We start from the raw sequence: 17115 nt of genomic DNA on the forward strand, positions 1-17115 counted from the left end.
TCAAATGTCCTGATCCTGGAATACACCAGAAATGGCTATGAGAGGTTTCTAAAATGCTTGCCTGAAAATGGATGTAATACACATCCCACAGTGATAATCAGAGTTAAGAAAACCTTGTTTGTTTTCCATTTCAATACAAGAAACTGTGCCTAAAGCTATGGTGAACTTGGATAGCTACGAAGTTATATGACAGCCATATCAAGTTGCAAATGCTCGAGCAAATCTTTCTACTGCAACCAAAGTTATAGCAAATAGATGTCTTGTCGATTCATTCAGCACTCTACTCCAGTAGTAGTCAAAAGCAAGCAAGTGATGCACTAGTAACATTATTCCAGACCAATATAACATAGCAAGATGATCCGATGTAGTGCTTGTATACACAGTTCCTTTATTTGAAAAACAATACTAGACATAAAAGTTGATTGTGGCACATATACAACTTTTTTCTTGCAGCCAACACATTTCATTCACTCCGAACTTCTTCACGGCTACAAATAGACATGCATGTGACATATATATTCAAAATCAAAAATACACTACACCACATTCATTATTTAAAATAACCAAATATTATACTGGTTACAGGAGTAGGTCAACACGGTAAATATCATGCAATGTACTATCCAGAACTGCCACTTTACAAATTTCAGTGGGACTATCCTGCTATAGATTTAGAGTCTGAGTCACAAAATACACTTTGCAGTACACTCTGTAGTATTACACAACTTACTACAAAGTGCAATTCATAAATTGCACTTTTGTATTAACTTACACTTTTGAGTAATTTTACTACTTTTTGGTATTCACCCATGTCCCTTTTGTAATAACTCACAGTTTTGTAGAAACTTACTCATGTTGTCTATAGGAGGGTGCTCTAGTATCATTGGTTGGCCATGTGAAGTGCTGGATTCACTACAAAATGTAACTTACTACAAAAGTGTAAGCTACTACAAAAATGGTATGTGAATACCCAAAAGTAGTAAACGTATTCAAAAGTCTGAGTTACCTTTGTGGATTTAGGCCCATAGAGGTTATCTACTTTCTAGAAAAATTTGTATATCTGCACAATCTTTTCAGTTGCAATAGTAAACCGAACATGGTTTTGTTAAAATAAAACATTTCATATAACATTTGATATCAACTTAAATTCAGCAAAAAGAGATATAAACAGGGGATAACATGCAAAAATACACTTTGAATTGCAGCCAAAATAAGTAGTGGTCTTTACTTATAGTGGATATTTTTCCAAATCTTAAAAGTACTCTTTGTATCTATATAGCAATACAGATAACCTATATTAGGTCCATGTGTGGATCAAGCAATCATAATTAATTTCTCAATTAGGCCTTGACAATATATGATGTGTACTTCAGTAATCACCTGAGAGGAAAAGAAACCATTCAAATGTTAATCATATCCATGTATACGATGTCCTGTTCCAACAATTAAGCACATATTTCTCCAGATTAGCAATTAACACCAAATTAACATACCTTATATCCTCTTGAGTTTTTCTCTTCATAAACACAAATTATATAGTCTACACTCTTGATTTATGGGGCTGTTGCACAATTGCACCGCAAGCTATGGTGAACCTGGATAGCTACAAAGTTACATTGGTTTGCAAGGGACACCTTAATCAGGCCATTTCCAAAAATAAAGTTGTTAATGGTTTCTAAACATATTTCACAATTTATTCACGTTACTGATTTGCAAAATTAGTTTGCTACAAAACTAATAGCCATTTTGTTGTCACAAATCCTGTACATTTTTGAATCACAGGCTTTTCAACTGTAAAATGGCTTTCTGCACAAAGCCAAAAAAATGCATTCTTAACTCATTTCAGTGATAGTAAACAAATGAGTCATCTAGTCCAGAACAAATGGCTGAGAAGGCTGAATCAGCTGCTTAGCCCTGCTTGGATTTTCCTTTAAGGAAAATGGCTGCATTTAAAAAAAAGTTTATTTATTTAAATGCAATCACAAATAAGGTGGTCTGCTGATCCCAGTAGGCAACCGGCCATGTGATGGCATCCAATAGTTGTGCGTCACAGTTGTGGACTATTTCATTAATAATAATGAGGTGGGTCAGATTGTGACCCACTATGATTTGAAATTTTGTGGATTGACCAATTAGTACATAGGTCAGTTTGAAAAATAATTTTACAGTCACAAAGAATCAGTACACAATTTATGGACTTTTTTTATGGAAACTTCAAACATCAGGCCTTTATTATCATGAAAGGTGTTTTCCGTGTTTTAAGGATTTTGCTCTTAAACATGGTATTACCATGTTCTGGAGAAATGTTTCTCTTTCCTTAGTGGTAGATGCTATTGCCCCCTTTAATAGACTTTGAAGAGGTGAAGAGTTTGGAGGCAGTCTAATTATGGTAGAAGGAGAGAGCCCTTCTCTGCCACCGATCTTTGCGTCTTGAATCTAGAAGTTCCTTGTGTTTAGAAATCCAATTTGTCTTTTATACTTGTAGCCCTCGCATTACCTACTGCAGAGTGAAAGTTAGACACATTTGTAAGTGGAACTGTATGTTTTCTGTGGTCCTCAGAATTGTAACTTGTGGGACATGGGTTGCATATCTAGAAAAGATGAAGGCATCTATTTGTTCTTTCTCTCCTTTAGTCCCAGAAGCTGCCAGTCCCACCTATTGCATGTTATAAACGTAATAGCTTACTGTTGAGAGTGTTTAGGTTAGATCTACAACTTTACAATGAGGTGCCAAGGAAGACTTTGTGTTTATCTCTACCACCTTTACCAAATTCTAGTAGATCTGTTTTTCAATTAGAGAGTGTGACACTTGGAGTTGAGTCACAGAAGCTGCCCTCTGATCATGCTGAGGTAAATAGAGATGGTCAGACATTTTAATGCTGTATTTCCACATTCAGGCCTAGTTAGTATACATGCTGTATATCCATCCCTCAAATTTTGTGTTCAGCTATCCTAGAAGTGCTACTGCACCAAAAACCGGCTTAAATTGGTTTAGGGGTGTTTTCAGTGCATCAGCAACTTACTTGAGCTAATGTTGGATGCTACCCATCAACATGAATACTTAAAAACTTGTAGGATTTTCCTTTATTATGGGATGCATGGTCACCCTAGGCCCTGACATATCTCTGTATATTATTGGCTAAGTGTGCCAACTGCCATATGTTTTGTCAATATATATTTGGAGTTTTGGTGACAACATAAACCACAAGGCTCAAGATGAAGGCATAGAAAATTATTTCAAAACTTAATCATTAAGTACTTTTTTATATTTCATCATAATTTTGGTACAAGTAGCATGACAACAGTGCTTGTTTCACATAAGAGACCTGTTTATTGAGAACAGTAAGTGAAATATTAGACTATAAAGTTTGACTTTGATTTTGTCTTATAAAATAGGCATTGTGTTCTTAAATATATTCTGGCAACAAAAATCAGACATTGTTGAAGCTACTACCAGCAAAGGCATACTTAACAAATGAAATTAGCGCAATTAGAATGTTCAGTTTCCATAATATACTGTTGATTAAATATTAGACAGTGCAATGACCAGATAATATTAAAGCTATTGTGAGTAAGGCAGGACTAACAATGGCTCCGTACTCAATGTAGAATATTTAAGCTTTGCCTGTCTGTCAAAATAATTATTATATAATTCTCATTTAAACTGTCAGTAGTGACTTAGCTCAAAGATATTTGAAGCTTCCCCTACAGTGTCCAGATCACATTGGGGCCTGATTGCAAGTTGAATTCCTATATTTTGTTAACTTTCATAAAGAGGTTACTAATTAAACAATGGGTAATAGCGACATAAAGAAAGCATATCATTAGCATGTATTTTTCACAAAATATGGACACACATTACATGGGTCCCTATGAGTAGGAGGGTTTGTATCATTACATTATGTACTGTGATATAAAAGCACCCATTGGTTGTAAGCTATTATTATTTACCCTAATAGGTTGATAGTTTTAAAATGATATGTGTAATATAATATTTATGTCAGGCAATAGTCTGACGATAATATCCTGCTATCACACTCCATAGTTTATAAATCAAATACCTTGTAATTATGATTGATGAAGTTCCACTTCTTAACCGTGCACATGATTATGCTTTATCAAATGACATATCACTTTAAACAAAGAGGGTTAGTCAGGAGGGCAGGTTAAAGAGAGTGGTCTCTGCTCTTGAATCAGTTATTTTGTAATAGTTACACATTAAGCAAACAGCGTGACAAAAATTAATTTACAGATCTACAATGGTTGCACTTGAAAGAAGTTGTGTAACAGTCTACGCATGTTCATCCTCTGAATACTAATTAAGTTTGGGGGAGTTTTCCTTCCTATTTCTTCCCCAAAATGCACTTACTCTTGCAACTAAGGAGAGTAAATTACCAAGTTATTTACAAGTGATAAAGTACCTGCAGCTTGTTTGTGAATATTCACTAACATGCAACAATTTTTGCTGGTGGGATGGCCAAAGAATGTGGAAAAATAATCCTCTATTAAGATGTTTGCTCAATTACACTACAATGGAAGAAATTTGATGGAAACAAATCACATTTGCAAGGGTGAAATCTATCCATTAAAAACTCTGTGTATATCAAATGTGATTTTTCCAATCATCCTTCTCACTAATTAAGTTTGGGGCAGTTTCCCTTCCTATTTCTTCTTCAAAATGCATTTGCTCTTGCCACCAAGAAGAGTAAATTACCAAGTTATTTACAGGCGGTAGGGTACCTGCAGCTTGTTTGTGAATGTACCATATTTGTTGTGGGAACCACCTAATAATGTGTAAAAATATTATTCCATTAAGATATTTGCTCAAAGGGAAATTACACAATATTGGAGGACATTTGAACAGAATGCATCACATTTGCAAGGGTGAAATCCATCCAATACAGATTCTGTGAATAATTAATGTGATTTTGCCCTAACAAACTATGCTTTAATGTGCACTTAAATTTTATTGATGTGAAAAATCAACTATTTAGAGATTGATTTACAGTGATGTGGTGGAACACTTTGTGAAGATGCATAGAGGAAAACAGTTTTCCATATCAATTGTTTAGAGCATACTTTAGATATGTTTTCATATATTTCCTGAATTGCAGGAATTAAGCACATCTTCTGCCAGGAATATTAACAAATTGCTTATGATATAATTTTGATTATTTTTCATTTTTTTTTTATGTCAAGTAAGAATTATATTAAATGTTCCCAATGAAAATATTTAGCTAAACCTGAATGCATTTTACTCCCTTTGAGTATTTAACTCAACATTTCTATATTTGTCTTGCAGGATTCTTAAGCACAGGTGACCAAGCTGCAAAAGGCAATTATGGGCTGCTTGACCAAATCCAAGCTTTGAGATGGATTGAGGAAAATATTGGTGCATTCGGTGGAGATCCAAAGCGTGTTACCATCTTTGGTTCCGGAGCTGGCGCATCTTGCGTGAGTCTGCTCACTTTGTCCCACTACTCAGAAGGTAAGAAGAAAATGTTAGTCCTTACCAGCCATGTGATCAATTGTATGAACACGGTCTGTAATGAAACATGTTGCAACTTGTTACAGTCCTATTGTTCTGAAAGATGTTAAAGATATAATTCCATTTTTTAAAAACTTTATAAACACTTGCAGAAGATTAATTCAAAATGGATAATGCAAATGGTACTAGTTTCATGTTAATCTGTGGCCTTGTGAACTCTTACGATTAAAGAGAAGGAAAATCATCATTAATGAAATGTGAGGGGCACCAAGCATATTAGAAGTCATTAGTTACTTCAAATCAATAAGAATTAACATACTATTTTTGTTTAGGAAATATATCACTTCAATCTTTATCATACATATGTAAAACAACAATACTATATTATAATATAAATAGGAATACATGAATATGTTTAACTGTCTTCTTTTACAAACCATTATTTACAACAACAGAACAGAAAAGAGCCTCATTATATCCTCTTTCACATCCTCATTGTCACTTTCCTCATCATCCTTGGGAACAGCAAATGTAAAAACATTGGCAGTGCCTTTATTTTTACAAGAGTGTTGGATGATGCATAGTATTAGTCGTATAGGTACATATTTAACAACCACTATCAAAATTATTCCAATAATTGATTCAAATATTTTCATTCCCCAGGGTTACACGACTTCCCCCCACCATGAACAGATTATACTGGGATTGAACTTGAGCCACTCTGTACCTCTGTGGTTTTCTGAAACTTTCCCTAATGTTATCTATTAGTTTATACATACTAAGAGGACTGTTGGGAAGGTGGGTACAACATTCAGTACCCACAATGGTGCAGACTCTGCCTTTGGCATCTTATTGTTCTGCGACCAACCTCAGAGTTATTGCTGTAAAAGTAGTTATTTGTTCTAAAAGCTCTGTTTCCTATTATCTTTATGTAATCAAAAGTACAGTCATCTTGTACATAGGAATTAAAGCAAAAAGGAACCTAGTTGTTGTGGAATGGCCTGCTTACCACCTTTTTTGTTGTAAGGGATGATAATCAAAGTGTGTCGTAGAAGGAACAATTGAGTCTGAATAACTAGCCTCAGCCCAGTCTAAAGGCAGTCTATGAGCAGTCAAGCATAGGCCTACAAGTGAAATATGCATGAACTCCTTGTGTGTCACGCTTGTGAAACAACACTCCATGAGTAACAAAACACATAAAAATAGGTGATTTGAAAGGAATTTTCTCCACATGCACTTTGTCCAACCAAAAAACTAGAGACAGGAGCCTTTCGATGCTCACTAATAAATTCTTTCGCAGTCATTGCAAGATGAGTCAAATACACAAAGCTGATATGAGTATGTCCAACACTGACAACTGCTCACTATAGTATTCCAAACCTTTGTTCCTTTGCCCACCATGCCACCTCAATTTGGACCTAGCCCCCGCAAATCATTCTTGATTCTGCTCCAATAGAAACAGTCCAGCCTGAACTGCCAGACTTGGTCCTCCTTGAACAGGAACACAAACAACCCAAGACTAGTTTGGCCCTCATTAGCGCTTGTCAGTCAGGTGTGACTTGGTTCTAGGGGTGAAGTCAGCATGGGAGCAACCGCTGGGCATACCCTTACCACTTAGGACAGTACATCAAAAACAGAAAAGGTGATGGGAGAAATGCTTGCAAAATGACTAAACAGTGGCAATCACCTGAGGTAGCTTTCCAATCCATTGTTCTTTTGCCCATCATGCCTACTCAGTTTGGACACAGCCATACGCAAATCAGTCTTCACCCTGTTCTAACAGGAACAGTCCAGCCTAAACTGCTAGGCCAGATCCCCCCTGAACGGGAACACAAGCAACACAAGACCGTTTTCCTCTTGATTGGGGCTCTTCAGATGACTGTAGCTTGGTTCAAATGTCACAACCAGCAAAGGAACCACGCCTGGGCATAACCGTGCCACTTAAGGCGTTCCATGAAACACACAGAAGGTGATGAGAGGAAAGCTTACATTAACTCTATCCTCTGGCAATCACTCAGGGTAGGATTCCAGCCCAGAGTTCTTTTGTCCACTATGCCATCTCTGTTTGGAACCAGTCATATGTAAATCAGTCTTGACCCTGCTCTAATAAGAACGGTCCAGCCCAAACTGTGAGGCCAGAAACACTGTGAACCGAAACACAAGCAACTCAAGTTTAGTTTCACCCTGATTGGGGCTTGTCAGCCACAAGTAGCTTGGTTCCAGTGGCACAGTAAACAAGGGATCCATGTCTGGGCATACCCTTACCACTTAGGGTGCAACACTCAAAGGGTGATGATAGGAATGGTTGCAAAATGTCTAAACAATGGCAATTGCTTAATGCTTTCCAACCCATTGTTATTTGCTGATTATGCCTCTCCAGTTTGAACCTAGCTGTAGGAAAGTACCATCTTCCTTGGCATGTTACCCCCATTTTTACCTGTATGTCAGTATGTTTTGGCCTGTTTCACTGGGATCCTGCTGGTCAGGACCCCAGTGCTCATAGTTTATGGCCTAATGTGTGTGTCTGTATAGTGCTTGACTGTGTCACTGAGGCTCTGCTAATCAGAACCTCAGTGCTTCTCCTTTCTCTGCTTTTAAATTTGTCACTGTAGGCTAGTGACTTCATTTACCAATTTCAATTGGCACACTGGACCCCCCTTATAAGTCCCTAGTATATGGTACCTAGGTACCCAGGGCATTGTGGTTCCAGGAGAACCATATGGGCTGCAGCATTTCTTTTGCCACCCATAGGGAACTCAGACAAACCCTTGCACAGGCCTGCCATTGCAGCCTGCGTGAAATAACGCACACATTATTTCACAGCCATTTTCACTGCACTTAAGTAACTTATAAGTCACCTATATGTCTAACCTTAACTTGCTGGAGGTTAGGTACAAAGTTACTAAGTGTGAGGGCACCCTTGCACTAGCAAAGGTTCCCTCCACATAGTTCAGGGCCATTTCCCAGGATTTTGTGAGAGCAGGGACGCCATTACACGAGTGCACTACATATAGGTGAATACCTATAAGTAGCTTCACAATAATAACTCCTCATATGGCCATGTAACATGTCTAAGGTCATGGAATTGTCCCCCCATTCCAAATCTGGTATTGAGGAGCCAATTCCATGCATCCTGGGGGCTCTGCTATGGACCCCCAGTACTGCAAAACCAGCTCTCTGAGGCTTGACTGCTGCTACAGCTGTTTCCACCTCACAGACAGGGTTCTGCCCTCCTGGAGTCTGGGCAGCCCAGTACCAGGAAGGCAGAACAAAGCATTTCCTCTGAGAGCAGGGTGTTACACCCTCTAACTTTGAAAATAGGTGTTACAGGCTGGGGAGGGGTAGCTCCCCCAGCCTCTGGAAATGCTTTGAAGGGCACAGATGGTGCCCTCCTTGCATAAACCAGTCTACACCAGTTCAGGGACCCCTTGTCCCCTGCTCTGGTGTGAAACTGGACAAAGGAAAGGGGAGTGACCACTTCCCTGTCCATCACCACCCTAGGGGTGGTGTCCAGAGCTCCTCCAGTGTGTCCCAGACTTCAGCAATTTTGTTTTGCAAGGTGTGGGGGCACTCTGGAGGCCTCTGAGTGGCCAGTGCCAGCAGGTGACATCAGAGACCCCTCCTGATAGGTCCATACCTGATAAGGTAGCCAATCCCCCTCTCAGGGTTATTTAGGGTCTCTCCTGTGGGTTCTCTTCAGATTCTGCTTGCAAGTTTCCTTCAGGAATCCTCTGCAACTACTTCAGCATCCTCTGACCTTGGATCAACTGCAGCCTGCTCCAAGAAACACTGTAACTGCAACAAAGTATCACCAAGAGATACTTTTCTTCTGCAACCTCAGCTCCAAGTCAGCAACTGCAACAATTTCCATGGTGTGCACACTCTGGGGACTCCCTGTCTTCATCCTGCACCAGAAGGCCCGAAGAAATCTCCCGTGGAGTGACGGAGTCACACCCCTGTTCCAGCAGGCACCTTCCAAGATGACGATCGGTACCATTGGACTCCTCTCACAGTGACGAGCTTGCTCCTAAGGACACAGAGGGTAGACATCATCCACATAGACTGTCCTGAGGTCCTTTTGACGCAATTTGGAGGAGGGCCTTGCCTTCCCCGAGAGCGATGGTACCCCTTTGTACTGTATCTTCTTCACCTCCTGAGGCCTCTGTGCACTATTTGCAAAATCCCTTTATGCACAGCCTGGCCCAGGTCCCCAGCACTCCATCAAGCGATGCTCAACTTGCTGAGTTGTTCTCCGGCGGTGTGGGACCTTTCTTTGTTGTGCGCATCAACTGCATTTTGGACCTCCTTTGTCCCCGTGTCCTGGAACCTCTGGGGCTGCTGGCTGGCATCCTGAGGGCTCTCTAAAGAGCTGAGAAGCCCCGCTTTCTCCTCACATAGAGTTGTGGCTCCCAGGTCCCTCCTGGGTCCATCCGGTGCCATTTTGATGCAAAACACACTTTTGTCGTAGCCAAGGCTTGTTGGTGACTTCCAACACAAAATCACGTCTGTAATGATCTTCACGTTGTGGACATCCTTTGCATCATGCAGGAACCCACTGGCATCTTCCTAGGGTGCATTCCTGCAGTCTTCGACTAACTGGGGACTCTTCTTTTGCACCTCTTCTGGGTTGGCAGGGGCTCCTGTCCTTCCTGGAACTTCTTTTGACTTCTGGTATTGGTCTCCTTTCTTTGCAGGTCTTCAGGTCCAGGAATCCAGCTGTTGTTCTTTGTAGACTTGGTTGATTGCTGCAAAATCCCAATCACAGTGTGTAGTGTGTCGTAAGGAAACTTGCAGTACTTTACCCCTGCTTTTCTGGGCTCTTGGGTGTGGTGATTCACTTACCGTTACTGTATTCATACTCTCCCAGCGATTCTGCACACATTACACTTGTCTAGGGGGGAATTTGTGATTCACATTCCACTTTCTTAATGTATGGTTTGTGTTGCCCAAGACCCATTTTCTCCCATTACGTTCTATAGCATTTGCTATTGTTTGCATTGTTCTATGACTATTTACTTGTCTAATTTTTGTGTCTAGTGTATATATTGTGTATAATACTTACCTCCAGAAGGAGTATTGTCTCTAATATATTTTTGGTACTGTGTCACCCAAATAAATACCTTTATTTTTGGTAACACTGAGTATTGTCTTTACTTGTGTATAAGTACTGTGTAACTATAAGTGATATTGCATGAGCTTTGCATGTCTCGTAGTCCAAGATGCATGAGCAATATGCCCTACTGTGTCTTTGCCAAACCTGGGACATAGTAAGCGAACAGGGCAGCCATTTTAATACATGTGCTGGACACTGTTCAGTATGAGTTTCACAGCTACTTGATGGCTACTGTGAACCCTGGGTTGTTTGTTATCAAATAACTCTGAATGATAAAATCCAAACTGGTACAGTATTAGATTTATTACACATGTACCCAGGGTAACTTAATTGCTGGCCGGTCAGAACCAGCCTGCTGCCACCAGACAAGATTCTGGAACTCTGGGGTGAGAGATCCTGCTCTGGTCAGTGCACTGCTCTGCCTCCTGTGGCTCCACCTGGTAAGTAGAACCCCTTACCCCTCGCTCCTCTGAACTCCTGACTCCTGTCAGGAGTTCGAGGCCCTCCTCCACCCGGAGGTGTCTGCCCATACCTCATCCCTGGTGTCTACTGGGAGAGCTCTGCTTTCCCACAAGGCTGCCCTCTCCCTCTCTCCTCCTTTTTTCTGCCTGCCCTCTGTTCTGCTGCACTTCTGTGTCTGTCCCTGCTGTGCTCCTCTTGCCCTCTGCCTCTCACTGTTATTTTCTGCTGCCATCCGGTCTGCTTCAGTTCTGTGTCTGTCACTTGTTGTGCTCCTTTTGACCCTCTGCCTTTCTCCTCCCATTTTATGCTTTGCCATGCGTTCCGCTCTCAACTCTCTCTGTCCCTTTTTGTGCTCCTTTTCTTCGCGCTCACTCTTCCCCATTTTTCTCTCACTCTGCTCTCTCTCTCACTTCACTCTCCCCCACTCTCTTCCCCCTCCGCTGCTGCCCTCACTTTCCTGCCCCCTTTTGCGCACCATTTGTCACCCCCGCTCCCGCCTCCCAGCTGTCCACTCCTCCCTCTACCTCCCTACTTAATGGCAGCCACTGCACAACCATGCTGCTGGCGGGGCAAAGGCAAGCCCGTCTGCACCCGTCCGCGCCCGTCCACCCTGGACTGTGCCCAGTGACGGAACCCCTGGCTCTCGTGCTACCCACCACCGCCACGCACATCTTTATTATGATGCCGCCCTCCACGCCCTCAACACCAGCCACTCTTCCTCCTGCCTTCAAGCCTCCCCCTGACCACCCGCGGACCCTTCTCTTGCCGGAACTGTACCTTCACAAGCCTCCACGCCAACGACCCACCCTGCTTGAAAACCTCCACAACCTCGGCCTCAAACAACTCATCTCAACACCAACCCTCTCCGCAGGACACACACTTTACCCCATTTTTTTCTGCCAGCAAACACGTCTCCACACCACCGAAATTGACTGGACAGATCACCGCTGATTCCAATCATCCTTCAAGAAACCCACAACACACCACCACCCACAATGGATTCCCCACCGCAATTGGCTCAAGGTCCCCGAAGACCAACTCATCGCTACCCTCTCCCAGAACCCACCCATTGACACCACCGACACTGACTCAGCTGCCCGTAACTTCAGGCAATGGATCGACACCTGTGCCAATACTCTCGCCCTGATCAAGAATCCCTCCAGCATAGACGGAAAGGCCTTCTGGTTTACCGCCAACCTCCTTGAATCCAAGCAAACCTGCCACAGACTTAAAGAAAGTGGCGCCAAGAGCAGACTCTGGACAACCACACAGCCTTCAAAAACGCCATCCGCATACACCACCAACCGCGAAGAGAACAGCCTTCAAAGACCGAATCAACAACGCACACAGCCACAACTAGCTCTTCAACATCGTGAAGGAACTCTCCAACCCCAGCTAAAATGCTAGTGACATCCCGCTATCCCAAGACCGCTGTGACTCCCTAGCATCCTACTTCCACCACAAGATTGGAGACATCCATGACAGCTTCAGCACCCAGACCCTCCCAGCAACCACCAACACCACAGATTCACCTCTGACCAACCTACTGCTCTCCTGGACCCCCATCAACAACAACAACACCATCGAAATCATGAGCACCATCCACTCCGGCTCACCATCTGACCCCTGCCCTCACCACATCCTCAACAAAGCAAGCTCAGTCATTGCACCCCAACTACAGAAGATCGTTAACAGCTCCTTCGAGTTTGCCACTTTCCCAGAGAGCTGGAAACATGCCAAGATCAACGCCCTCCTCAAAAAGCCCAAGGCGGTCCCACAGCACCTCAAGAACTTCCGGCCTATCTCCCTTCTCCTCTTCCTGGCAAAAGTCATTGAGAAGACCCTCAACAGACAACTAACCTACTTCCTGGAGGAGAACCTCACCCTGGACCCTTCCCAATCTGGATTCTGCAGCAACCACAGTGCCGAAAAGGCCCTCATCGCCACCACTGACGACATCAGAACCATACTGGACTGTGGCAAAACCGCTGCTCTCGTCCTCCTGGACTTCTCGGCCGCGTTCGACACCTTCTGCCACCACGCGCTATGCTCACGCCTCAGCAATGCAGAAATCCACAACAGACCCCTGGACTGGGTCACCTCCTTTCTCATCGGCAGAACCCAGACAGACCACCTCCCCCTTTCCGCTCTGAGGCCACCAAAATCATCTGCGGCGTACCCTAGGGTTCATCCCTCAGCCCGACCCTTTTCAACGTCTACATGGCCCCGCTCGCTAACACCGCCCGATCCCACAACCTCAACATCATCTCATACGCCGACGACACCCAGCTGATCCTCTCCCTCAACAAGGACTCCGCCAAGACCAACCTCCACAAAGGAATGAAGGCCATCGCCGAATGGATGAAAAACAGCTGCCTCAAACTCAATTCGACAAGAAGGAAGTCCTCATCTTCGGCTCCACTCCATCCACATGGGATGACACCTGGTGGCCTGCCTCTCTCAGAGCCACTCCGACTCCCACCGACCACGCACGCAACCTAGGATCCATCTTGTATTCCTCATTATCCATGACCCAGCAAGTCAATGCAATCTCTTCCTCCTGCTTCAACACCATCCGCATTCTCCGAAAGATCTACAAAATTATCCCCACTAAAACCAGAAGAACAGTTACCCAAGCCCTCGTAAGCAGCAAACTGAACTACGGCAATGCCCTCTACGCAGGAACCACGGGCAAACTCCAGAAGAGGCTGCAAAGCATACAGAACGCCTCTGCATGCCTCATCCAGGACATCCCCTGCCACTGACACATCACCGGGCCATCTGAGAGACCTGCACTGGCTTCCAGTCAAAAAGAGAATCACCTTATACTCCTCACCCATGCGCACAAAGCACTGCATAACACTGGACCAGAATACCTCAACAGACAGCTCTCCTTCTACACCCCGACGCAGCATCTCCACTCCTCTGACCTCGCCCTCGCAACCGTCCCACGCGTCCGTAGAACTACAACCGGAGGCAGATCATTCTCGCACCTCACCGCCAAGAAGTGGAACACTCTTCCCACCCACCTGCATCAGACCAAAGACCTCCTTACCTTCAGGAAACTTCTCAAGACCTGACTGTTCGAACAGTAGCAGCACCTCCCCCCACCTCAGTGCCTTGAGACCCTCACGGGTGAGAAGTGTACTTTACAAATTTCTGATTGATTGATTGCTCTTTGTGTCCCAGAACAAAGCCCTTCCTGGGTGGAGGTACAAACACCCCCTTCCTCAGGAATGTGCACTGCCCTGCTAGAGATCATCAAAGGGCTTACAACCCTTGAAATTTGACCCCCAAGCCTGCTACTAGCAGCAGATGGCCGCCCCATTGCAAACCTCCAATTTTGGTTGGAGCAAAGGTGGGAAACCACACAAAGGACAGGAGGACTGGTCATCCCTGGCTTGCACCACCCCTAAGGTGTTGCATGCGAGGTGACCCCTCCATTTCATTTTTCTCCATCTTGCATGGAAGGAAATAGCTAGTCAGGTGTAGGGAAGTGACCTCAGCCCACAGGAAGTGGTCACCCTAAGGTAGGTGGCCCATTGATCACTACCGGGGATTTCCTTAAACGCCCACTAAATAGAGTATTCAGTGGGAATCACTAGACCAATAAATCAGATTCCACAGACAAAAGAAGACCAGCAGCAAAAGAGACCCAAGGCTCAAGGACTGAAGTCCTGCTGCACAAAGAAAAGTACCAAACCCTGCCTGCTGCACCCTGGACTCAACAGTCACCGCTGAGGGGTTGCTTGGACATTGTACAGACTCTGCAAACCCCAGAGGACCTCCATTCTTCAAAAATCATCAAAGATCTCCCTCCAGAATTAAGGCATCACTCTACAACAGCAAGGAACTAAAGACCTAGTGAAGGCCACATCACTCACTGGCTGCTGACCAAGGAACCAGATGCAGCAGCCAGACCAACCTCCACCTAACAGATAATGAGAATAACCCCTGCCAGTGTGCCAAGCTTGATGGCACTGTGGCCTCCAGTGGCCAGAGCATGCGATAACCCTAGGTACTGGTCACCTTAACTCGGACACCAGAAGGACAGTGCATTCTGGACTGCAAAAGGAACAGGCGAAAGCCTCAGTCAAGGGACTTCAAGAACCTCCTGGACCTCTCACCAGAGTGCCCCTACTGACCTTCTTCAAGTGACCCTCAAAGAGACCTACCTCCTCCTTCCAAGGGCACCTTTGTGCACAGTTCCTGGCTCATGCATTCTCTCTGCACCTGGCCCCCTGTGCCCTGCACCAAAGATCCAACTGTGCCCTCAGGGTCCCCCTCCCCTTGCGGCCTCGACTCTACAAGGGGACCCAACAAACATATCTTTAAGTCCACCTGTGTAGTGTTTTTCCACGTGGTCCCACGTAGTGACCTGGCACCAGCTCCAATGATTTTCTGAAGCTGCTCCCATCAAAACCGGAAGCAGCCTAACCATCTCCAGCTGGTAAATAGTGCCCATCGACAACCTTGACATAGAAAGGAGAGATTGGTAAACTCATTGCCTAATTTTATATGCATTTTCAAAGTATTTTCTCCATTTTATCCCTGTTGTGCGTAATTATGCACAAAAAGACTAACTTTATTAAAACTTCAAAAATTCATAACTTAAAAATCACCCACCCAATTTTGATGATCTTGGTCTTATCATTTTTTTATAAAAATCTGAAGTATTTTTGTAAATTGGTCTTGAGTTATTCTTTTGAGTGTGGGGTCTCATTTATAGATACTGTGGGAACAACAAATGTTTTGCACTTTTCCAAGATTAGCCTAACTGCTCGACCAAGCTGCCATAAAAATTAGAGCATTAGGTGGACTAGTTTCTACCCCTGTAAACCAACGTGTGGTTGCTCGGACTCTCTGCATAGTGTGCCTAGCTTTGCACACTACGAAGAGAGCCAGCCTCCAACACAGCGTTCCCCCACAAGGTGAGTTTCTGGTAGCAGTAACACCTCAAGGGCATGGCAGTGGGCAAAGGTAAGAACTGTGGATCATTTTACTCGATTTAAAGACTGTTCACATTCCAAGACAGTATAAGGAAGGTCATCATTGTGAACGATGGGCATGGTAACGTGGTAACGTGGTATGTGCATTGTAGGGCTGAGATCTAACGCGGCTTTTTACCCAGTTGGAAGGGACCTTGGTAAGGTTTTACCAGAGGTCACAGTCAGAGGGCCGCCACCATATATACTGTTGGGTTGTGTGTCAAAACCTAGGGGAAAAAAAGTAAGGGTAAGCATTCATTCAGTTTACCATAAAACACTGTAACTCCAACAGTTTGTAACTGAGTCCCAACCCCCCAGCTCTTGTCCCTTCCCACACTCCTACCCTAGAAGCATCTGTTGCCTAGAAAGAAATTTTGTTAGAAAAAAGAACATCCAAAACATTTTAGAAACATCAGTGGAAGGAGCACCCCCTCATTAGTAATTGCTTCATGGAGATATTAGCCAATTTTCATCATGATGTGGGGTGTCCACGGGAAGATTGGTTAAGTTGTAGTTGTGGTTAAGACTGTAGTTAAGGATGCAGGCGATTATAGGCCTAGGCGGGGCTCTTGGAGGAGGTCTTGGCGTCAGCCCCCAGTGTGCCCTCCCCATGGTAAACCAGGAGGACAGATCCTCTTGAGGCATCCAGGATTTAATCCACCATTGAAATCAACCACCAACTGGGGTCTGGTGCCCTTCGTACCTTCGTACCTTGGGGATCTCCTCATATGCACACATTGTTGCACCTGGATCAATTTTCTAGATCTTCAGTGCATTTGTGTAGCTCAGCCATCCAGGAGAGAAGAGTGGAGACCTGGGTCTTGAGGGCAGAAATGTTGTACTTGACCATGTAGATCCTGACAGAGAAGCGCAAAGTCCATCCGTATCCTTCTGATTTTTCGTTTTCACTGCAGCCTTTGACGTTTGGATGACTTAATAGTGGTAAGCTCACTGGAAGTCAAAGTGAATTTATCCCCAGCAGGAGGGTCCAGTGGGTCAGAGGTAGGCTCGGTGGTATACTGGTCCATTTGAGTCTGTGACTTGGTAGAACAGGTGGGTCTTTC

The 17115-nt window shown here is 43.9% G+C and overlaps 1 protein-coding gene across 2 annotated transcripts in view; it reads left to right on the forward strand.

The window, feature by feature from the left end:
• The window catches only part of NLGN4X (neuroligin 4 X-linked), an 822821-nt gene that overhangs the window by 687362 nt on the left and 118344 nt on the right, over positions 1–17115 (forward strand). For both annotated transcript variants that reach the window (XM_069204624.1, XM_069204623.1), the window contains one exon: positions 5303–5488. In XM_069204624.1, the coding sequence (XP_069060725.1) occupies positions 5303–5488 (186 nt within the window). The remainder of the gene's footprint in view (positions 1–5302; positions 5489–17115) is intronic.

Source organism: Pleurodeles waltl, chromosome 8 (genome assembly GCF_031143425.1).
Source record: "Pleurodeles waltl isolate 20211129_DDA chromosome 8, aPleWal1.hap1.20221129, whole genome shotgun sequence".
Taxonomy (NCBI): Eukaryota; Metazoa; Chordata; class Amphibia; order Caudata; family Salamandridae; genus Pleurodeles; species Pleurodeles waltl.